Source organism: Pan troglodytes, chromosome 17, assembly GCF_028858775.2.
Source record: "Pan troglodytes isolate AG18354 chromosome 17, NHGRI_mPanTro3-v2.0_pri, whole genome shotgun sequence".
In the NCBI taxonomy this organism is placed as follows: Eukaryota; Metazoa; Chordata; class Mammalia; order Primates; family Hominidae; genus Pan; species Pan troglodytes.
The window spans coordinates 22,265,293-22,289,853 of record NC_072415.2 but is presented as its reverse complement, the minus strand read 5'-3'; the positions used below and the strand labels follow the sequence as shown (position 1 = coordinate 22,289,853).

At 41.3% G+C, this 24,561-nt stretch overlaps 1 protein-coding gene across 1 annotated transcript in view; it reads left to right on the top strand.

The window, feature by feature from the left end:
- The window catches only part of RAB12 (RAB12, member RAS oncogene family), a 29,943-nt gene extending 7,052 nt beyond the window's left edge, over nucleotides 1-22,891 (top strand). Inside the window, exons 2-6 of the mRNA XM_001140752.8 lie at nucleotides 8,485-8,545; nucleotides 16,723-16,861; nucleotides 19,059-19,148; nucleotides 19,779-19,883; nucleotides 21,678-22,891. Of these exons, the coding sequence (XP_001140752.2) occupies nucleotides 8,485-8,545; nucleotides 16,723-16,861; nucleotides 19,059-19,148; nucleotides 19,779-19,883; nucleotides 21,678-21,791 (509 nt within the window). The 3' untranslated portion in view covers nucleotides 21,792-22,891. The remainder of the gene's footprint in view (nucleotides 1-8,484; nucleotides 8,546-16,722; nucleotides 16,862-19,058; nucleotides 19,149-19,778; nucleotides 19,884-21,677) is intronic.
- Nucleotides 22,892-24,561: the final 1,670 nt, after the last annotated feature.

The window sequence follows — 24,561 nt, the reverse complement described above, 5'->3', positions numbered from 1 at the left end:
AAACTCCACCCTTTGGTTTCTGGTGCCTAGTTAACAAAACAACCTGCAATTCCAACTCCACGTCAGCACTTGGGCGAAGGAATAGGCCCCTATAAATGAGGAGCTTTGTGTTTTTCGCTTGCCTCCTCTCACCTCTTCAAGCCATGTGTGTGGTAGGACCTCAACACACTTGTCGATTGGCTAAAGAATCACACACCTGCAGTCAAATTTTCACTTTTAATTTTTTACTTAAAAAGAAAAAAGAGCAGCCTGGGCTACATGGCGAAACCCCATCTCCACAAAAAAAAAAAAAAAAGAAAAATTAGCCTGGTGTGGTGGTGCACATCTGTGGTCCCAGCTACTTGGGAGGCTGAGGCGGGAGGATCACTTGAGCCAGGGAGATCTAGGCTGCAGTGAGCAGTGATGATGCCACTGTACTCCAGCCTGGGTGACAGAGTGAGACCTTGTCTCAAAAAAGAAAAAACACTCCACCTTCTCCTTGGCCACCACTGTCTTCCCAAGCCATGGCACTTGTGGAAAGAGATTTTGGAGGCAGGCATACAGTCCTGCATGTAAGTTTCAGCTCCAGGACAGACTGCCAGCTGTCCTTAGGCAAGCAGCTTACCTCAGTGTCTTCACTTATAAGAAGAAAAACAAAGTGGGATTTACACTTTCTTCACATCGCACAGTATAGGCATAAATGAAGTTAAAATATCTTACATGTCTGGCATAAAAAAGACAATTTATAATTCTCTTTTCCTAATTTATCCTGTAGATCTGAAAACTCTGAAACACTCCATAAAAAAATCCTTACCCTTTAATGATACACACTGATATATACAGATGATATAAATTTCAAAATGTAATCACATGTCCTGGGTAAAACATAATCTGTTTGACAGTCCCTGTGTTTTCATGGATCCATTCTGAGTAGTAGTGAAGTTCAATTTTTTTGCATATGAAGAAAATGTTAATAATCCACTGTTTGATCATGGTTTTTTTTTTTTTTTTAATCTCTTCCCTTTAAATATTCTCCTCCTCTTTTGACCAGGAACTCAAATAACATGGTAGCATTTCAGATGGGGGTTTGTCTGAAGCCAAGGAGTAGAGAAGGCCTCCTGGTGCAGGGATGGAGTCTGTCCCAGCCAACCAGCCATCCACCCTGTCTTACTGTTAATTTTATATACTTGCCTAGCAATGCAAAGTTCTTTTTCAGCCTTAAATATATGTTCTTAGCTCCCTTCCAGCCTCTGCCTTTTGTTCATCAGGTGGGGCTGCACAGTGCACAGGGAGGAGCACAGCCGGGAGCCAGGCAACCCAGGTTCAAATCTGTGCCCTCATGTTCACCAGCTTGGTTACCTTAGGCAGTCTACCAGCTTCCCTGACTTCTGTTTTTTCATCTATAAAATATAGACAGTAATATATACCTCATAATATTGTTAATGAATATACACTGCAATAAGTTAATGTAGATAAGGCCCTTAGAATGTTATCTGAAATATAGCAAACACCACAAAAGTTCTTAATATTTTCATTTGTGAAGAGAACATACACCTTTCTGTGGAATTCTCATACGTGTGTATACTTCCATGAGAGGAACTGTCCACTCACTCTGCTGGGCTCCAGCCACGCCTCTCCTTGGAGGCCCAGGACCTCCAACTGTCCCTCTGTCCTCCCCTCCCTGATGCAGTCCGTGGTGTCATTGTTTGTTCCAGTCAAGTGCAAGGCTGTCTCCTTGTGCTTCTGTGTACAGGGTGGGCTTTATTTGCTGGGTGGGAGCGTGCCAACCCTGGAGTGCAAGCGAGGACAGGTCTTCTTGTACCTGGATGCAATTTGACATCCTCAGGCCTGGATAAGCAATTTTTTAATGACGCATAGTAACATTAGGATTTTAATAGTACCTGCTTCTGAGTTGATCAAAATATTTTATAGTTATAGTACTTAGTTTCTATTTAAATCCTTACCACACAGGTTAGATAGGAAAAGCCAGATAATATTAAATAGTAGGATGTCACAAGACAGGTCTACTAGCAGTGAGTTTGCATCCCCTTTTCCTCTTTTTTTTTTTTTTTTGAGACAGAGCCTTGCTCTGTCCCCCAGGCTGGAGTACAGTGGCGCGATACCGGCTCACTGCAAGCTCCGCCTCCCGGGTTCACGCTGTTCTCCTGCCTCAGCCTCCCGAGCAGCTGGGACCACAGGCACCCACCACCACCACACCCGGCTAATTTTTTGTGTTTTTGGTAGAGACGCGGTTTCACCGTGTTAGCCAGAATGGTCTTGATCTCCTGATCTCGTGATCCACCCGCCTTGGCCTCCCAAAGTGCTGGGATTACAGGCATGAGCCACCGTGCCCAGCCACATTCTCTTTTCCTTATATGGGACGAGACTTCATTTTGAACACTTCCCTGGTAGGTGGTAGAGTTTGGGCAGAAGACTGGCCTTATGCCCACATGACTTGATTTTAATGCCAGATTTGCCTCTCTCTGTAACCTTAACATGTTCCTTAATTTATTTTCTCACAACTCACTGAAAATGCTTACAATCCAATCCCTTAGTAGAATATTATATCCAATTTAAATAACATTATGTAAGATACATCCTTGGAAGAAAAGCCACTATATAAAACTTAAGGTCATTATTATAAATTGGCAGTGACAACTACTGTTTGTATTGAGACTTACTTCCAAGTCTATGGAAATTCTTCAACTTCTTGAAAGTATTAAGTAAAATCTGTGGTCTGGTCCAAACTCCAGATCTTTGGTGGAACGAGGAGAAGTGACCTGGGCGTGGAAGAAGAGGGCACGGTCCGCTCAGCCGTAGTCCTAGATGTGGACCACAGTGGTGGTTAGGCTTTTTACTGGAAAGGAGTGTAAAGAAAGAAGTTTCCGTGTGTTTTTGCCATTTTCACTTTTGTAACTTCTTATGGCCCAGCAAAAAGAAACAGTAATGTGCAAATGTTTCGCTTTAAGGGGAACATAGAAATCTTACAAGCACTAAGTCTAGGGATTCCTCCCGCTGTTGCTAGACATGTGAAAGACAGCCAGCAAGAAGGCAGAGCGCAGAGTCAGGCCTTGTCTTAACAGCTTGGCTGTGGGAGCTATGAGCCACTTCAGAACATCTCACGCTTTTCTCTTTTTTCACCCATCTGACTTTTATTATAATAACCTTTCATTGTGGGCAGTGGTGTAAATTTGAGTCTTGGTTCTGCTGCTTCTCTGTCCTGTGGTATGACTGTAGGCAAATTACCCTGTCCTCTCTCTGCTCATCATGATGTCTTCCTTTATAAAATGGGGGTAATAGTTTCCCCGTCACTGGGCTGCTGTGAGGCTTGGATGTGTTGGGTATTAGACATGGAGTATTTGACAGATGTCCACTGTCATTAGTACTAAAGGAAATTAAGGTCAAGAATAAGACACTGGCACAGTTGCTCATGCCTATAAACCCAGCACTTGGAGAGGCTGAGGTAGGAGGATCACTTGAGTTTGAGACCAGCCTGGGCAACATAGTGAGATGCTATCTCTACAAAAACCAAAATCAGTTAGTGACAGTGGTGTGCTTCTGTAGACCCACGTACTCTGGAGGCTGAGGTGGGAGGATCACCCAGGAGTTGGAGGCTGCAGTGAGCTATATAGGATCCTGCCACTGCACTCCAGCCTGGGTGACAAAGCCTTCTTTTTTTCTTCTTCTTCTTTTTTTTTTTTTTTTGCTTCAAAAAAAAAAAAAAAAGACTGACTTAAACAGAGCAGTCTAAGACCTTTGATAATACTGTATCTCTGTAGCCTGCGTGCTTTTAGAAAGCATTGTTAAAATACTTATAGAAAGACTTCCACAAAACTGGTAAGCCTAAAGAAAAGCAAGCTCCTCTCACCAGAATAATTCACCTGGTAGACCAGTTCTGTATCTAAGGGACTGAATGGAGAAACTGTTACCGTAATCCTCTGAGATTAGTGTGTGTAGGGAGAGGCTGTGAGCAAGGATGTCTGCCCCATCCTGTGAGGAACTGTAGGAGAAATGAGAGGTTGTGTTGCTGCACACACTCATATTTCCCCTGTGTGCTGGGCACCCCTGCGTTCACTGCTTCCATTCCACACCTGCTACTCAGATGCCTTTTTTTTTTTTTTAACTAATCAGTCCTGAATTTCCCTATTTTTTCCCAAAAATAATTTGCATTTCTTCTTACATATACAGCATTTGATGGAGAAGAGGGAGCAGTTTCCAGCCATCAAATTTATTGAGTTGCTGTTGTGTGCCAGGCAGTGTCCTAGACTTTAGGGGGCTGAAGATGACTACATCCTCAGAGGGCAGGCACGTAGCCTGTCGGGGAGGCCAGCAAAGAAGGAACGATGTGATATGGGCTAGAAGAGAGTTCAGGGCCAAGAACTGGAACATAGATAAAGACAAGGGTAAAGGTGGGTGCAGTCAGAAGAGGTCAGATGGGAAATCTAGGGCTTCAGAGGGTTCTGGGCAGACAAGGAGTTTCTCTAAGAAGAGAGAACAGCAAAGACAGATGCTTTGCCAAGTGCATGGTGTGTTAATTTAGGTCAGTATGACTGAGGTTTTCGAAGGCAGGGACTGTCCCCATCAACAGTGGTGGGGGCTCGTTGCTTCCTCCCTTAGTCAAGATAACCTGTAGGAAACCGGTTTTCAACAGGGTTGTAGACAGTAGTGAAGTCGCCACCCTCTTTGTCCCTTGGTTGTTTGTAAACATTTCCTCTTCTGTAACAGGAACTCTGTTGACTTTTCCTAAATCATCTGCCAGATATTTGAGGTTATTCATGACTTTTTTCCTTTTATTGAGGATCATTATCACTTCTATGACATCCCAGTATTAAAAATAGACAACATTAAGGGATATTTTTGACTTTTAATATAAGAAAGTTTTTAGAAATGTTTATTCATGTACTTTTATAGAGGTATATGTTTCTAAGCCAAAAATTGGATTAAGTTTCCAGTCATTGCAGGCTACTTAATGGCTGTTAGATATGGTATAGGTATAGGATATTTTGTTTAAGAGCGAGGACTGTTTTAAGGAACTGGTTTTACTCATGGAACCATAGATCTGGCCACTGGGTATTTTTCTGTTTTGTTAATTGTCATTCATCTACTCACTATAAGATAGTCTTCATTTTGGCTAAACAGATTCTTTTTTTCTTTTGTTTTTTTCCTTTCCAGCTTTTATTTTAGGTTCAGGGGGTACATGTGCAGGTTTGTTACATGGGTGAATTGCGTGTCATGGAGGTTTGGTGTACAGATGATTTTGTCACCCAGGCAGTGAGCATAGGACCTGATAGGTAGTTTTTCAGTCCTCTCCTTCCTCCTACCCATCACCCTCAGGTAGGCCCCAGTGTCTGTTCCCTTCTTTTTGTCTATGAGTACTCAATGCTAAAACAGGTTCTTAGCCCTATTTACTGTCGGGTAATCTTTGCTTTGTTTTCCTATTAGAAATAATAATGTGTTTATAATTACATAGTGATAATGTTACCACTTATTTCCTGATTTTGAATATTAATGTCCTAGCCTTTTATTTTTATTCATTAAATGTTGTGATTACAAAATAGTCCTAGTGTAGGACTGCTGGAGTTCGGTAAGTTGTTCAAGTTGGTTGGGAAAGGCAGTCTGACATATTCAGACTCCATTGTTAGCAGAGAAAACTGTAGTCAAAACAAAGATTATCTGCTCTAGCTGTTTCAGGGACTCTTAGTCAATTTGAAGCAGAGCTCAAAAGAAATATCATCTGCCAGTTCTTTTCAATAAAGTCGCAGCCACTGCCACAAGGTTTACAAAAGTTACAGCTCCTTTAATTACATTTTAAAAACTAACTTACTTGAAGAAATTGGAAACAAAAGTAAAATAGAATATTGGGGAACCTGCCCCGTTAGTCACGTAGGTTCTTTTCTATTTTCCCTAAGCGTCGGCCGGTTTGAGAAATAAAGGGACAGAGTACAAAAGAGAGAAATTTTAAAGCTGGGCGTCCGGGGGGAGACATCACATGTCGGTAGGTTCCGTGATGCCCCACAAGCCACAAAACCAGCAAGTTTTTATTAGGGATTTTCAAAAGGGGAGGGAGTGTGTGAACAGGTGTGGGTCACAGACATCAAATACTTCACAAGGTAATAGACTATCACAAGGCAAGTGGAGGCAGGGCAAGATCACAGGACCACAGGACCAGGGCGAAATTAAAATTGCTAATGAAGTTTCAGGCACCATTGTCATTGATAACATCTTATCAGGAGACAGGGTTTTGAGAGCAACCGGTCTGACCAAAATTTATTAGGTGGGAATTTCCTCTTCCTAATAAGCCTGGGAGCACTACGGGAGACTGGGGTCTATTCCACCCCTACAGCCTTGACCATAGAAGACGGCCACGCCCAGGGCTCCCCCCCCCCCCCCCCCCCCCGTAGACCTACCCCCAGGCGAGTATTCTCTTTCCCAGGGATGTTCCTTGCTGAGAAAAAGAATTCAGCGATATTTCTCCCATTTGCTTTTGAAAGAGGAGAAATATGGCTCTGTTCCGCCCGGCTCACCAGCGGTCAGAGTTTAAGGTGATCTCTCTTGTTCCCTGAACATTGCTGTTATCCTGTTCTTTTTCAAGGTGCCCAGATTTCATGTTGTTTAAACACACATGCTCTACAATTTGTGCAGTTAACACAATTATCACATGGTCCTGAGGCAACATACATCCTCCTCGGCTTACGAGATGACAGGATTAAGAGATTAAAGTAAAGACAGGCATAGGAAATCACAAGGGTATTGATTGGGGAAGTGATAAGTGTCCATGGAATCTTCACAATTTATGTTTAGAGATTGCAGTAAAGACAGGCATAAGAAATTATAAAAGTATTAATTTGGGGAACTAATAAATGTCCATGAAATCTTCACAATCCACGTTCTTCTGCCATGGCTTCAGCTGGTCCCTCCGTTTGGGGTCCCTGACTTCCCGCAACAATAGAATAGTAGTCATCACAGATTATGCATTTGATTAGTAAATTCCATCACAGAGTAGCATGGCAGCAGTGAAATCCTAACTCTACATTAATATGAAGACAGTGTTTTGTCATTAAACTGTGCTGCTTTAAACCAGATAGCAAATATCTGCGCTATTTTGTGCATCTTGGGTAGTGTCACTTGAAATTGCAGTTTCCTTGCAGCTGAGTGTTAAGCCACTGTCTTCAAGTTCTCCATCATGCAGAACCTGCTTCCTGGGTCAAGGCAGTGTCTGAGCTTCCTTTGACTTTGGAAAGCAAATCATTTCTAGAACTGAAAGTGAAATTGAATTAAGTAGCTTTCCTTCAGGGACATCTGAAATTATGTGTTATGTGAGAGGTTAAGAATTGACATGGAGTAGTGCTCTCTAGCTTTGTTTTCTTGTGACATTTTATATTCATGCACCTTCTCTCCTAGGGCAGGAGGGCTGCCTCCCTGGCCACACCCTGCCCCAGGGCTGTAAACATGCCTTTTGTGTGGCATTGGTGTCCACAGTGTTACTAATTATAAAAATCGGTCACATGTCTTCCACTTCCCCTCAAGAGCCTCATCTGACTGCAGCACCTCATTGGTGCCCAGAGATGGGCAGTCAGGGGCATGGCCAGGGCCTTGTCCTCTGCAGCCACCATACCACTCACAAACATGGGCACCTGCTGGCCCGGGGAGCTGGGATGGTCTACACCCTGGGTCCCAAGGAAGCTGTCAGGAAGTCGTTCCTGTAGGGAAGGTGCCTCTAGTTCTAAATTCAGCCAGCATCCCTTTTGTTTCCCTTAGTTATGAAAATTGTGTAATAAAATATTGTTGTGAAATATTTACATTTTGTATAACTGGAAGGCATATAAGGTAGCATACACAAATGAAAACTTGGTTTTAAAAATATATCTGAAGCTTTACAGGCTAAATTGAAAAGGAAATATACATGATGGTTTGCTTAGTAATATTAAAATGAATAAAAATTAAAGTTGGATATGTTAATTTGTGTAAGAGTAAATTTTAAAATCTTCTCACTGTTGATCATATAATGTTATGTTTATATTTACCTAAAATTTTCATGAGTACTGAAATTTTTAGTACAATAATTTCTAAATTCAGACTAAGGCTATTTGACTAAAGTTGATTAAGTTTGATTAAGTTTCCAGTGTCCCATATAAGAATTTTCCCTGAGAAAACATCCTTTTAAAGCCACTTATTTGTTGATGTAGTTATTAAATGTAATTTTAAACTGGTTTCTATGCTGAACTGTGGTAGTTATAAGTTGTGTTATGAACAGCAAATACTAGACCGATCACTCAGGATAAGACATAACATGGGCTGACCTTCCCAGTGTGGACTGAAGCATGAGAGATGGGAGGTTATAGACACTGGTGCAGATACTGCTTTTCCTTGGAATTAAGTGATGTCAGGTTTCGTGGGGTTTTCTTTTTTTCTGATAATGATAACAAAATACACAAATAGGATTATTTTGTATGACAAATTGCATCTTTGTTGTTTTTGCTTCACATTTATTTGTTTTATTTACAGGTGTTGACTTCAAAATCAAAACTGTAGAGCTAAGAGGAAAGAAAATTAGATTACAGATCTGGTAAGTGGGAGAGTGTGCACCCAGTAATGTGCTGTGTGTGTTTAACAGTCCATGTACTTGTCTAATAAAATGAACTGTTTGAGCTGATTTGCCTCTCCTACTTTTCTCCTCTTTTGCTCATTTTAAAATTAAATGGACAGTGTTTCCATCAAGAGAGAGAATTTAGATAAGGCTGTTATGTTATATGCCACTTGCACATGGGGAGCAGTTGTGGACAGAAGAATGTTACTTTAATGGTAGCTAGTTTGGAACCTTTTTGCCTCTATTTTCAAATTATTTACGTGATATCAAAACTGTCTCCACTAAAATGATTGCTCAAATGTTTGTCTTCATGTCTTTATTTTGTATGATAGTATTCAAAGAAAGCCCAATATGTTCATAACCAGATTTGCACAATCTGAAGGCAGGTCCCCTGCAGACAGTTCCAGAGCTTCTTGGTGGCACAGTGTGACTATTACTGCGGGTGGGCATACTCCTTCCGGCTGTACTGCTGATTCCACGGGATGTGAGCCCCCACTAATGCCTACTAGAAATGAATCCAGGCCCCTTTCTCAAATCACAATTGGAATGAGAGACTCAACCAGCTGTGTTATAACTGCACTCAGCACTAAGAGCTTTCTGTTAGCTATTAACCTGTTAACAGCCTGCAGGTGCTAGCGACCTGTCTGTGGAAGAAGGGATAAGATCTGGTCTGGTGGTCTGGCGGTGGCTTAAAAGTAGCCCCATTGAGGTGCTCTGAGAATGCCGTTTTGTTTTGAATGCTACAGCTGTGGTGTACTCAGCTTACTAACTCCTCTTGGCAGGTCACCCTCAGCTCTGATTGTTTGTCCACCATGTGTGTGTTTGCTTTCATCTGCGTTAATTGCTGCTTCATCTGTGGCATCATCGGTCACCTAATGCTTGAATGTTAGTGCCATGTCTTCATTCTTCATCCGTGTCCCTGTCTGGGCCGCAGCTGCAGCCAAGCCGCAGTGCCTGCCTTCTGGAGGTGTCTGAGGTAATATCTTCATTTGGTCACCCTTCACTGTATAACACACTTCAAAGATTTTTTGATTTGGGTTTTTGTTTGTTTTCTTTTCTGTTGTGCATTTGGTCTGCATATTTTCATTTTTGGCTTGATTATGAAACATTAGGTCTTGTCTAAATACTTGAATAAACAACAAATAGATATTTCTTCCTGTGCTAGTCCCGCAGACTTTTTGTGCATTGCTGCCCAGCTTTTAAACGCTGGAAATGGCAACAAAGTGTTTGGCACACAAGCTGCTGTTTCTAATTATAAGCTCTATAAGGTAAAGACCATCTTCAAAAGGATTTGGGATGTGCCTCTCTCTGTTCCTAGTACCTGTGTGAGGTACTTTCTGATGAGAATATTGCCCCACAAAAGTGATGTAAACATTATTAGAATGTGTGACGCCTGCCTTAGTGGGTGACAGCCATGCCTGATGACTGTGGCACATGTCTTAATTAATGCATTAATACTTCCATCTTCATCTTTGGCGGCAGTATTCTGATTTATAAAGTATGTCCAAATGTCCTGGTGCCTCCCTGGAGCTCTGCCCACTAAGTCTATGCTGGTGACATTGGACACTCCTGGAATCTGACTACAATGTCCTTGACTCTGAGATAAGAGGGCCCTACCTGATGGAATCCCCCCCGGGGAGAAAGTGAGATACTGTGGCTCCACGAAGAGCAGCGGGCACTCAGAAACCATTTTTCTCTTGTATATGAAAGCATTCTCCAAATGACCCCTGTCCCTCTCCTGATTCTCCCTTGACTCTTTACTACTTTTTCATTCTCTAAATCTGTGCAGCTGTACAGCATGGGCAAAGAGCGTAACTAAGGGAGGAAGAATGAAATGGATTGGACTTATGGAATGGTTGATTGCAAGTTTTCTACATGGAATATTCCAGTGACTCTTTTCCTGCAGGAAGGTTTTGAACAGTGACTCATATATCTACTACAGGCCAGCCATTTTGTTGATCACATAATACTCAAAATAAGATTTTTATCTTCTGAAATATTTTATTTAAAAGATGAAAACCTTTTCCTTCATTATTGCTGTGCAGCAGGTAAAAAGGAAGTGTTAGAATCATGATTGTAATTTGTATTACTGTTTTAAAGTAATGCGTGGCTTCTTTAGGAGTGAGGCGCAGCCCTTGTGCTGCTGCTGGTGTAACCTGCTTTGTTGTGGGCGTGTTGTCGTCGTTTCACTCTCATCCATTGAGGGCATGGAAGGCGCCTGTGTAGCTGGAAACGGTCCCTCAAGGAGGCGCAGTGGATTGTGCTATGCTAATAATAGATAGCTCTGCTCCGATTTTCTAGACTGGCATGAAAGCATTGCCATTCGGTTTTCATAGGAGGATCTTGTTGGAAGAAGTGCATTATTTACTATAGATTCCTAAAAGCTAAAAGTACCAAAAGCTGCAGGTGTCTGTTACATTTTTACGTCACGTTTTATGTCATTGCCACATATTTCAGTTTGTTGATTACCTGTGGTCAAAAAAAAGGACCATTTTTCTCTTCTCTGTACTTTAAAGTATTTCTACATGAATGTTAGAACTTTATGTAAGTAGCTAAAATAAAACGTGTTGACTAGGATGTAGTTTGATGAATTTATATCCAAATGGTGTCCTAGAAACTATTTACAGTGAACTTGGAGTTGTGTTGAAATGGACTTGAAGCCGTGAAATTTGCCTCTTACCTTTAGGCAAACACAGAATTGAAATGCTTCATATAAGGGCCCTTTGTTCTGCCTGTCGGACCAGTCCACTGTTGGGGGACTTTGTTTTAACCAGCGTTCTTAGGTCAGCATCATTCCTTTTGTTCTCTGCTTGGAAGAGGGGGAATATTTCATACCCTATATTGGCGTATGCCCTGAAAATTAGTAATTAAATAATTTAAGTGGCTATATTAAATACAGCAAATAAGAGGCTTTGAATTCTCCAAGCGTTGTTGTATCACCAAACTGGGAAAACAGAATTGCAGGAATTTTTCAATTGCACAAAAACCAGATAGAAAAATCAGAATAAGGTGGCATGCTAACTGTAGTAAACGATGATTGAGCTGACGTTCATAACTTGCAAACCTCTAGAAATCCGCACCTTATCATTGAAGTGAAAACTCAAGTTTATGGGGAAAAAGAGGGAAATATTAGGATTCTGCCTTTTCATAGAAAGGTGAAAGCATGATCAGTGCATTGATGTAATCTAATTTTCTGAAAAGGAGAGATTTGTGTGGGATTTTTATGGTGCTGGCACATAGTAGATACTTAAGAAATACTTGCTGAATGGAATCAACATTTCATTTATTATTCTTTGGCCGTACATGATAGTAGATAATTTAGTATGTAAGGGAAATAAATCAAGCAAAGGCACTTTTGAGAGGAATAGAAAATAAAAGCTTTCTCAACCCAAATATTTTGGGAGTGTGGAATCGTCTCTCAAAGAAACATGCTTTTCTACCCCCAGCCTTCAGAGCCAGGCCCAAACAGTGGCATTTAAGGAATGGGCTTAAATGGGGAGTGCTGAACTAGTTCATGTTTCCTCATTGGGATTTTTGTCAACTAAATCAGTTTGCTCATTTGCGTTAGGACGATTGCCTCAGGTTTTGAATTTTGAGGTTTCTATCCTCTTTCTTTACATTGGACTTAAAGTCAGTAGAGGCAGCTGACTTCTTAATGGTGAGCTTCTTAATGTTTCTAAGACTCCTGAGTATGCTATTCATGCAAAAACATTTTAAGCTACATCAAAATTGCCTTTTACTATCCCTGTTCTTTGATTGTTTTTATTAAAACTCCTATTATCTGTAATTTCTCTGGTTTTGTGCCTCCAGTTTCTGGATTCTTAAGTCATTGAATGTGTATGGAAGTGCATGTGAGTTGACTTATACTGAAAACCAGATTAAAATTACCTAGAATAAAAGTTTATTAAAGTATGTAATTCCTAAAATGCTTATTGAAGACCTTAAATCTGATTGTTATTTAAATTTGTGGTTCAGCGATATTGTGTTAACCACTGATTTCAGAGTAGAAAAAATGCTTATTATTTTTAACTTTTTAAAGAAATGGGGAATGTTTTGTAACAGTACTCAAATAGCACAGAATATTTTTCAACATTAAAAACATTTGATGGAATCCTAATTTAGACAAGCCATAACTTGTGAGGATGGTAAACCATCCTCTGAAAGATTTAACTCTTTATTGGTTTGGAAGTAGTGAAGTATACCCCTAAATGCCTAGGATTAGAGAAATAATTTTATTCATTGACTCTTTATGGAAACCAAATGGTATCTAACTCTGTTCCTTCTCAGCCACCTTGAAGGTGACTATTAGTGTGGTCTTTAAGTTGCTTTTAGAAATCCTGAAGAATTCAGTCTTCGTCTATCATATTCTTCAGATTTCCTTTTTTGTTTTTGCAGTTCTGAGGCCAAAAAATGAAGTTTCTTTGCCTTGCCTGACGTGGCATCAACTTTCTAATTTTTAAACATGTTACCAGCGCATGTCTACTGATCGTGTACTGCAGGACCTGGGTAGACAGAAACATACCCACCTCTGCCCTCCTCATCTTCCAGTCAGGGCAGCAGGGGATCCTCATATCCTCTGAGGCAAAGCAAATGGCTTCACTTTATGTGGAAATGAATTTGCCAGTGAGCTTTCGTGCTTGTTTGACAATAAGGCATCACTGATGTGAACTAATTTGGTGGCAGGTCTCCTCTGAAGGAAACCATAAATTATAACAGCATGGCCAAGGGGTGTTTCTAGGGACCCAGTCCCACAGGTGCCTAAGGGAAGTGTTCTCCTCCCCTTTCAGGAACTCCCTGCTGTGTGGTGAGAGGCTCTGGTGGCCTTGCATGGAAGAGCCTGTTGCCCCCCAGCTTACTCCACTGTGGCGCACTTGGTTGGGGTTCTTTGGGTAAAGCTAAATCATAGATGGTCTTTAAAGAAATCGCTTTGCAAGTGTTAGTCCTTCCTGATTGGAAGCCTTCTCCATTGAGCCTTATTGGAATTAGAAATTTGCAGTGGTTCTCAGTTTCTAGGCTTATCATAATATAAGATATAAACCAAAAAGTATCTGAGACAGGTCTCAATCAATTTAGAGAGTTTATTTTGCCAGGGCTAAGGACACACCTATGACACAGCATCAGGTGGTCCTGACAACCTGTGCCCAAAGTGGTCAAGAGTACACTTTGCTTTTGTACATTTTAAGGAGACATAATACATCAATCAATACATGTAAGATTTACACTGGTTTGATCTGGACAGGTGAGACAGCTCAAAGGGGCTGGGGCTTCCAGGTCATAGGTAGATTTAAACATATTCTGATTAGCAGTTGGTTGAAAGAGTTATTATCTATAGAAAGCAATGTCTGGGTTACTATAAGGGGTTGTGGAGACCTAGGTTTTATCATGTAGATGAGCCTCTAAGTAGCTGGCTTCAGAGAGAAGAGACTAAACGTTTCTTACCAGACTTAAAGTATGTGTTCATGTTCATGCTGGAGGGTAGAGTGAGGAATGTCTGACCCCCACTGCTCATCATGGCCAGCACCAGCCTTTCAGGTTAAATTTTAGAGTGCCCTGGCCGAAGGGGAGGTCCATTCAGATGGTTGTGGGAGGACTTCAGATTTTATATTTGGTTTAAAAAGGAGAAACAGGGCTCAGCTGGCATCTGTACTGATTGATGTGCTTACATTCTTCATGTGGATGTGGCCAGTGTCAGCCTGGAGAAAAAAGAACGCTTTTAGATTTCAAATGAGCAGTTGGGTAATAATGAACTTTACCGTATTTGCAAACCTATCTGGTATCTCTCCTCCCTTTTCCTTTGACCACCTATTCTGTCTAGGGTTAAGAAAATAACAAAGCCAATTCTGGTTTGTTTTTGTTTTTGTTTTTGTTTTTTGAGATGGAGTCTTGCTCTCTGTCCCTTAGGCTGGAGTGCAGTGGCGCGATTGCAGTTAACTGCAACCTCTGCCTCCCAGGCTCAAGCAATTCTCCTGCCTCAGCCTTCTGAGTAGCTGAGATTACAGGCATCTGCCATCATGCCTAGCTAAGTTTTATATTTTTAGTAGAGACGGGGGTTTCACCATGTTGGCCAGGCTGGTCTTGAACTCGTGGCCTCAGTTGACTTGCCCACCTCAGCTTCACAAATTGCTGGGATTACAGGCATGAGCCACTGCGCCCGGCCTAACAAGGCTAATTCTACAGCATTTTTCATAAGTGTGGGACTATTGGTCATCTTTTCAACAAAACCAGATATTAACAATCCATGTCAGTTAAAGGAGAGTTGTAGACTTAAATAGTGTCAATTGTCCTACATTTTCATGTTGTTGATAACAGCCTACCATAGAGGTGTTACAGCTTCCACCATTTTACACAGGAGGAAACAGAGCTCAGCTCAGAGAGGTTGAGTTTTCCAAGAAGCCAAGTCATGGGGCCAAGAATAGTGCCCGGGTGCCATGAGACTCTGCCCACTACTGCCCTGCTGGCTGCAGAGCGACTCAGATACGGCTGTCATCCAAGCCAGGGAGCCTTTGAGCCAGTGCTGCTGAGAAAATTGGGAAAAAGCCCACTGCCCAGTTCCCAGCACATCTTCACTGTTCCTCGGGCTCCCTCCATGTCTGTTTCCCTCTGAGTGTAGTAGATTGGGGACTCAGAACCTTCTAGAACAGAAGTTATGGTTTTGTAAGGGGAAGAAATATGGTCAAGTGCACATCTATAATTTAGAGTATTAAATTTCCTTGTACCCTTATGATTTATTCTAGAAGGTCAGCACATTGATTACAAAGCTAATGTTGGCTAACATTAATCCTTCAGGTATGAGGTAAGAAATAAAAAATTACTTTCATGCTTCATTTCTGCACAAAATTTCACTCTGGAAAGATATTTCATTTGAAAAAAAAATTAAAAGTTTTACTCTGTAAAGGATTTTCAGATCTTTTCTGCTATGAAAATTCTTGTTTTCTAATTTTCAAAATCTTGGTTTGAAAGTAATTGGAGGCTGGGCTGGTAGCTTACACCTGTAATTCCAGCACTTTGGGAGGCCAAGGCAGGTGGATCACATGAGGTCAGGAGTTTGAGACCAGCCTGGCCGACATGGTGAAACCCTGTCTCTGCTAAAAATATATTAGCCAGGCATGGTGGCACATGCCTGTAATCCCAGCTTGTCGGGAGGCTGAGGCAGGAGAATCGCTTGAACTCGGGAGGCAGAGGTTGCAGTGAACCAAGATCATGTCACTGATTGCACTCCAGCCTGGGTGACAGAGCTAGACTCCGTCTCCAAAAAAAAAAAAAAAAAAAAGTAATTGGGACTTATTGATGTTTTTGTTTGAGTGTAACTTGTTCAGAAAAGCTACTGTGGCTGACAGTAGTGGCTGTGCACAGATGTCAGTGCAGACTTGAGGAGCTCCCAGTGGCCGGACCCAGACAGAGGCATTCTCAAGAGCTGGCCCTGCTTGTCTCCACAGACTCAGTGCTGCTGGCCTGACTGTGCCTGCTAGGGTTGTAACTGTGGATCTTCTTTTCTTCCTGAAGTGGTCATCGTAAGCTGCCACATGTGCCCCACGCCTGCCCCCAGCACTCTAGGTGGTGGTTAGTGAGCTCCGAGAAATGAATTCTTTGTGGCTTGGAGGGCATTCATTTTCACAATCCTAGGATGCCCACCATTTATTGTGTGTGTGAGCGGGGAGTGGGTCATGCATGTGTATCAAGTGTGTGTTTCTTGTGTGGCATTGTTGCTCTTGGGTATGACAAATGGTTTTGTAAATCACCTACAATGTGAATTCTTAGCGATTGATTGTTTGGAAATTCTGTATTTTAAAAACTTTTCCCCCATTTTATTTCAGAAAAACATCATATATTTTGATGTTATATTAGCATTCCTGTGGCTGATTTTCTGTCTTGAGGGAAAAAGTTATTCAGGAGAGTATGTTGATCTTGGTTCATAATCCATCTCCATTAATCTAATTTAGTTGTTAAATATAAAGGTATTTTCTATGTCATAGTTTTAGTCAACCTAAATTTTTCCTACTTTCTTTAAGTGTGGTCATCAGGTCAAAGGGAAATAGGGGTTACTCTCGTTCTTTTTTCGCAGAAAAACTGCAGCATATAATCTATGTTTGCATTGGAATGTGGTGGTGCTCACTTTGGGCATTATTTGGGAACTGACTTTGGCTGCTTTTTCTTAGGGACACAGCAGGTCAGGAGAGATTCAACAGCATTACCTCAGCTTATTACAGAAGTGCCAAGGGGATCATATTAGTATATGATATCACTAAGAAGGAGACGTTTGATGATTTGCCGAAATGGATGAAGATGATTGATAAGGTAAATGTTGCATTTTTCTGTCCAATGTGAACTCTCTGCTTGTGAGTCTTAATCATTATTAAAAGAAGGAGGGGAAACACATGTATTGAGCATGTTTTCATACAGACTAAACATCATTTAGCCCATATATAGCCTTCAGGATAGGGATGTAGTCCTGTATTGTGGATGAGGCAAAGAAGAATTAAATTTATCCAGAATCAGGATTTTTCGTCTGGTATCCTGGACTGTCTCGACTACAGAGGCCAAACATGCTCATTCCACTACATCCAGCTGCTTTCATGGAATAGATATAAGACATTTCATTTCTGCGGAAAGGTCACTTGGACACTCATCTCATGCACGTCCACTGAGTGACAACCTTGAGGAGATGGCCTTCTCCACGGTGCCTGCGGATGTCCCACACGCCTCCGTCACCCACTGGACATCTGTCCTCGCAATTATAGATGCCCTTTAGCTCCTCATTTTGAGCAAGAGGAGCTTGAGTTCTCCTTTGGCTCGTGATTGAATCATACAGATAGGCTGTGTCCCTGTGGTTAATGTAAACCGTGGGTTCTCTAAGAAACATGTTCCCAAATACACATTTAGAAGGCAGAGCAGTTGGGAGTGGGATGTGATGATATACCATTGACCACATTTTGAGTTTTCTTCCCCTCGTGCAGTAGTTTCATGTTTAGTTCCTTTGCATAACAAGCATATGCAATATAAATTGGATTTTATCTACACATTGCATTTAAACCTGTCTGCTAGATAACATTGGAGAATGTTTGCCAGCTTTACCAAGCATGTCATTGATGATGTATGCCTCTTTAAAATGTGTTAGGATTGGTGGCCGGGCATGGTGACTCACACCTGTAATCCCAGCACTTTGGAAGGCCAAAGCAAGAGGATCACTTGAACCCAGGAGGTCGAGACCAGCCTGGGCAACATAGTGGGACTCCATCTCTCTCTTTTTTTTTTTTTTTTTTTTTTTTTCATTAAAAAAAAAAGTTGTTAGGATCAGGGTTGCAAGGTTGGATCAGACCTGAGGCGGGGCCCCTGCCCCAGCCTGCTCTGCACTGGGCATCAGTCATACCAGGCCCTCCATTGGCACATCAGTGGATACTGATGTTCCCTGATATGGAAGTCACAGAGTGCAATTCTGTGGAAATTAGAAGTGGACAGTCCTCATAGTCTAAAACTTTTAGAACGAATAGGATGAATACAAAACCAAAAGAAATGGCCTAAATCCTACCCCATTTGGTACTTGAGTTTGTGAGTCTGTGCCCACCCAGGTCTTGAGGTCTGATGCTGTCTTCCTTTTGTCGTCAACTGCTGCTTTTCACCCTACTTGAGTGAGAGCATCATTTCCTGAGTGCGGAGCCCATTGCCCCAGCCCTGCGGTGGGTGCTGTCACTGTTACCCACACCTCCCTGATAAGGGGCCGGCACTCCTCACCTGGCTGCGTAACTGGCCCACGGCCACACCATTCAGGTTCCTTTTGTTGCAATCTGTTTCAAATAACTTTTTAGAACAGTAAGTTGCTCAAGAGATTTTAACCTCATTTTTAAAGACAGAAATCTTATTGTACCTATATGTATTTTTAAACTTAGAAATGTAGCTTAACTTTTTTCCTGGTTATAAAATTAATGATACCTTCATTATAGAAATTTGGAAAATGAAGAAAAGCACAAAAGTAAAGAAGAAATCTGTACCTCTGGCATCCTGAAAAACCAAATTGGTTTCACTGTATTTAGCTTTACGTCTTGCTTATTTTGTGAATATTCTGTCACGGAGTCCTTCCTGTGTCATTCTCTGTTCTTCTGAAGCGTGTGTTTTTTTAAATGCCTGTGTTTTTAAAATAACTTGATTCTTGAGCCATTTTGTTTGACTTGTAGGTTTTTCAGTTGATAACCATTTTGAGTGTAGAGCTTTGCCTGTATGTTGAATCATTTCCTTAGGAAGAGGTCTTGGGAATTGTTGGGTCAACAGCCAAGAGCATTGTGGTTCTTAATGCCTGTGCCCTAGTTCTTTCTAAGACACAGTGAGCCCTGCCTTGCACTGCTGCCCAGTCCTGCCTGGGAACTGGTAGAACCTCAAAGACAGTGGAAGTGAATGGACAAATGTAAATTAGCGAAAAATACTGTATCGGTTTATATTTCTGCTGTCAGTATATGGCGATGCCCATCTTTGAAATGTGGTTTCTTTTAAAATTCCACAGTATGCTTCAGAAGATGCAGAGCTTCTCTTAGTTGGAAATAAGTTGGACTGTGAAACGGACAGAGAAATCACCAGGCAGCAGGGGGAAAAGGTGAGAGGGTATGGGACGCACGGTTGCCACACACTGTGCTTAGCGCTTGAGGTACTGTTTCTTTTAATAAATTACTTATTTTAAAAATTACAAAGAAATTATCAATACAGTGATTACTCAGTCACATCCTCCTAATTTGTTTGCACTTTTTTGACTAACTGTGCCTTTAAATTCATTCTGAAATGGAGGGAGAAAAAAACACATCAGTGTATACAACATTATTATCTAACCTGACATTTTATACAGAGAAACATATTTTAAGCCATAAAGTTGCTTTTATAATTTACTTTAACGTACTTTAAACTTCCTTGGTTTGTGCTAAGGATTGAATCATGCAGAAACGATGCTATTCACATTTAAATGTCAGATATGTTACACTTTTAGAAACTTAGGCAACTGATTTGACTGGAAGGTCCTGGCATCACCTTCAGGATTTTTATTGTCTTTTGTTTTGCTAGTTGCTTATAATGTAAGAATTTGCTACACTTGTGAACTTTATCTTTGAGCATCAGTGGGACTTTCTACCCCTTAATCCCAGCCCTTCCCTTGAAGCTGAGCCCAGAGGCCTCATGCTCGCACGCTGGTCTGTGAGGCCCCACACAGAGGAAATAGGTGTGTGTTTCTTCTCAGTTTGCACAGCAAATCACTGGGATGCGGTTCTGTGAAGCAAGTGCCAAGGATAACTTCAATGTGGACGAGATATTTCTGAAACTTGTCGATGACATTCTGAAAAAGGTAAAAAAAAGAATCTACATCATAAAAGTATATCATCTGAAACCTGTTGTTTCCTTTATTGCTTTTTTACTGAGAATTTTGTATTTAGAAACCAAAATACAGTAGTTGTGCTCAGGCGCAAGAACCGGGTATGGTTGTTAACTCAGCCACAGGCACCTGGCCTGCTGTAGCCGTTTCCCACCCAGGGGCTTCTGGTGTCCTTGGGGTTGGTATATGGCATACTTGCTTCGCCTTAAGATACAGCAGGGTAGACTTAACAGGGTATAGCAATATGCTGTGTTTATTTGACATTTGCTTTTTTTCCCTCCCCCGTTTTTCTGTGAGAATTCAGTTGGAGACCTAGCCAAGTCTGCAGGTGTCTTAGCGGAAAAGAGAGCCCCTTGGTACTGCGCTTGCATCCCTTCCTGTTCTGCTCCCTGGTGGGAGCCACTTCCTTACAGAGACCTTTCCATGATGCTGAGTTGCAAGAAAATTGCTAGACAGCTTCATTGAGCAGCAGCAGTTTCTTCAGGCATCTTTAGGCTTACATTCAAAAATTGTTAATAAGAACTGAAGTTTATGTTATTAAGTGAAATTTGCTCAGTTCATACATAATTCAGAAGCTTTTAATAAAGCAATTGTTTAGGCTGGGTGTGGTAGCTCACACCTGTAATCCCAGCACTTTGGAAGGTCAAGGTGGGAGGATCACTTGAGGCCAGGAGTTCAAGACCAGACTGGGCAACACAGTGAAGCCCCATCTCTACAAAAAAAAATTTAAAAATTAGCAAGGTGTAGTGGCATGTACCTGGTTGTAGTAATCCCAGCTACCCAGGCTGATGCAGGAGGATTGCTTGAGCCCAGGAATTTGAGGAATTTGATACAGTGAGCTATGATCGTATCTACACTCCAGCCTGGGTGACAGAATGAGACACTGTCTCTATTTAAAAAAAAAAAAAAAAAAAAAGTTTATATAATTGCCAAGGTAGGTTATGTCTGTCTTTAGTAAGTATGCAACTCCTTGGAATGCAGACCATTTTTAAAATTTATTAATGTATTTTTATTTTGCCTGGTTCTGTGAAAATATATGTTTATGAGGTTGATCTGTTCTCTTCTACCATAGGGTATTAAGTAGGCTGGGCATTGTTCATGTTGTGATATGAAGTGTCTTGAACATGGCTTTTTTTGGCTTAATATTTTAATGTCTAATTGATCTTTAATGATCGGAGGACTTTCAATAATAATACTTTTTTTATATAATTGTATAATTTGGAAAGCATTTACAGTTGACCCTTGAACAACAAGGGGGCTAGAGGTGCTGACCCCCTAAACAGTCAGAAATCTGAGTATAACTTGACTCCCTAAAAACTTAACGACTAAAAGCCTATCACTGACTGGAAGCCTTACTGATAACATAAACAGTCACTTAACACATAGGTTGTATGTTATACGTATTTTATACCATGTTCTTAAAGTAAGCTGGAGAAAAGAAAATGTTATTAAGAAAATCATAAGGAAGAGAAAATATATTTACTATTCATTAGCGGAAGTGGATCATCATCAAGGTCTTCATCTGTGTCATCTTCACATTGAGTAGGCTGAGGAGGAGGAGGAGGAGGAGGGATTGGTCTTGCTGTCTCTTCCAGGTGGCAGAGGCGGAGGAGAAGGTGAGTGGGGAGGCAGGAGAGGCAGGTGAAACTTGTATTGAAAAGCAGCTATGTATAAGTGGACCTGTGCAGTTGAAACCCATGTTCAAGGGTCAGCTGTATGTGTACCTTGTAAAGTTAAAATGGATTTTTTTTTTTGTTTATACGTTAGATGCCTCTGGATATTTTAAGGAATGAGTTGTCCAATAGTATCCTGTCGTTACAACCAGAGCCTGAGATACCGCCAGAACTGCCTCCACCAAGACCACATGTCCGATGCTGTTGATTTCCTACTTTGGAGACAAAGTGGAAATGATTCCTGGAAAGGGGAAAAAACGTTCTATTCTGCACTACAATCATTTTGACAATTTCCTTTCGCACTTTGTAATCCAAGTCAGAGCTATACACTAACTTGTAAATATGCATATATGCAATCCTGGGTAAGTTTTGGTTATAAGTTACCTATTTCCCTCCAAATTATTATATTTCATTCATTACCCCAGTGTCTAGTGTACATACACTGGGAAACCTAGTACTTCTAATATGAAGAATGGGAGAAACGAAAGGTATAATGTTTCTTGAAATAAATAATATAATTGTCCTTATTAATTATATTATGAGGACAGAAGATATTCTGATAAGAGAGAACGTGGTGCTTTGCTTACCGTTTTAAAGAAAATTTGTAAAACTAAAGACTTTTTGGAAAAAAGCTATCTTAAGTGCTTTTTCTTTATTTACAAGACATTTCCCCCAGTGGTAGCATCTGAAGTATTGGAGTGTTTCTGCCACGAAGCAAAGCTCCATTCATGGCCGTCATTGAAGGTTATTTATTAATGTTACATAATGGTAGAATATTACTAGTTAGAGGGTTGGATTTGACTTGGTCCTAAGGCCACAGAATCTCTCTCATGGCTTCCTAAGGGATGTACCTTTATGCTTTTAAGAACTACAAAGATTCAATAAAGAAAGAAATGTTTTTGAAACTATAGAAAAAGATTTTAAAACACGCTGCTGTCCTAAACAAATCCTGTTTAAAGGAATTTTAAAGAGATGCATTTTACTATATCAAAGAACATACGTGTATTTGCCTAAACACTCTGTACCTTTGTAATGATAAAACTTCCCCCTTTACGGTGAAGCTTATTCTGATTAAGCCTAGACTGTGTTCTTTTTTTTTTTTTTTTTTTTTTTTTTTGGTCTGATGATGAATTTGTGAACTCTATCTTTGGTATATCTTTTATTAAACTGCACTGTTTTGTTTAGTCAAGGTAATTAAGTAATTATGTATTTGAATAACTTGGTGTGTCTTGAGTGTTGTGGTATGAAAAGCATTGTGGTCTTTCTACACTAATGAAGTGCAAATAAAATTTTGTATTTATGAATGAAGTTGAGTTGCCATATTTATTTATCCAATTATAAATTGTATATATGACAGTATTCTCCATGAGCTCCACAGCTTAATCCTTTTGAGTGTTTAGACAGGAAAAGCATAGTCCTCCACTGGGGAAAAGAGTTTGATGGTTTCTCAAAGGGCTGAACATAGAGCTACCATATGATCCAGCAATTTGACTTCTAGGTTTATATCTAAAAGATCGAAAGCAGAGACTCAAACAGGTACTTGTACACCAGTGCCCACGGCAGCATTGTTCACGAGAGCCGAAAGGTGGAAACCGCCCCAATGTCCATCAGCAAAATAATGGATAAACAAAATGTGTGTTCTACAAACAATGGGATATTCATCCTTAAAAAGAAAGGAAATGCTGTCACATGTGCAGCGCGGATGAACCTTGAAGACATTACGCTGAGTGAAATAAGCAGGCCCAGAAGGACTGATACTGCCTGATTCCACTTACATGAGGTATATGGAGCACCCAGATTCATAGAGACGACGTAGAATGGTGGTTCCCAGGAGGGCGGGAGAGGGGATGAGGCATTGTTTCTGGGTGCAGAGTTTCAGCTGGGGAAGATGGACAGTGGCGATGGCAGCACAGCAGTGTGCAGGGACTTCTTTAGTGCCACTGAGCTGTAGCAAACTGGATTGTCGTGTCCTCCAGAAAAGATTTTTAGTTCGTGTATATGCCTTTATCAGCCACAGTTGATTACGACTGCTGGTGATTTACCTACCCTCACCTCCCACCCTGCCCTTCTGTGTTCTGCTCTGTGATGCTGGGGTTGGGACTCCCAACTATATTTGCCAAACCCTCTTGCTCTTCCTGTTAAAACTTGCTGATGGAGAGCTAGAAGTTGGCAGGAGGGAAGAAGGGGCTTGCTTGCCATTTTTCCGTTCCCATCAGCCTCCCTGGAGCAACAACAGACCACCAGCTCTAGCCTCCAGCTTCCTGCGGAACCCCTGGCTCCAACCTCACTGTGCCCTGTCAGAGGTACCAGTGGCATCTGGGCTTCTCAGTGTCCTGCCAGCCGGGTCATTCCAGCCCCTGCTGGACTGTACCCTCAGCAGTCCCTCTGCCCCCCAGGGTCCTGCTCCTCCGAGTCTGCACTCCCCTCCTCAGAAGCTTGGACCCAGTCTTGCAGGGGTCCTTCCTCTGAGCTCCTGAGTTGTGGCAGTGCCCTCCCCTTTTTGCCCCCAGGGCCCTAGGGTTGGTAGCTGCTTCCTTCACTTCATTGGTTTAGCATTTGAACAGCCATGTAGTCCCCTGTATTAAATCCTTCTGTTTAGATATCCCGCATTGGTGTCTGTCTTCCTGACTGATAGAGGACCTGGAACCAGGAGTGAGCTCAAGAAACAGATCCTCACAGATGAGTTCAACAAAAAAAAAAGGTGGTGTTTGGCATGGGCATTTGTAGCTCATTCAGCAATCTGTGGTCTATTTTATGTTTACAACTCAATATTAGTTTCTGCATTTTCAGTCTGTCAACTGTAGTATTAACAAAAGTGCTATCCTTGTTTAGTAGGATAGTTTGGGGGTTAAAGTTGGACTTTGCAAGAAGGCAGTGTGGTTTATAGCTCTTGAGTTTAATTTTTGTTGTTGTTGTTGTTGAGTTTTGCTCTTGTTGCCCAGACTGGAGTGCAATGGTGTGATCTCAGCTCACTGCAA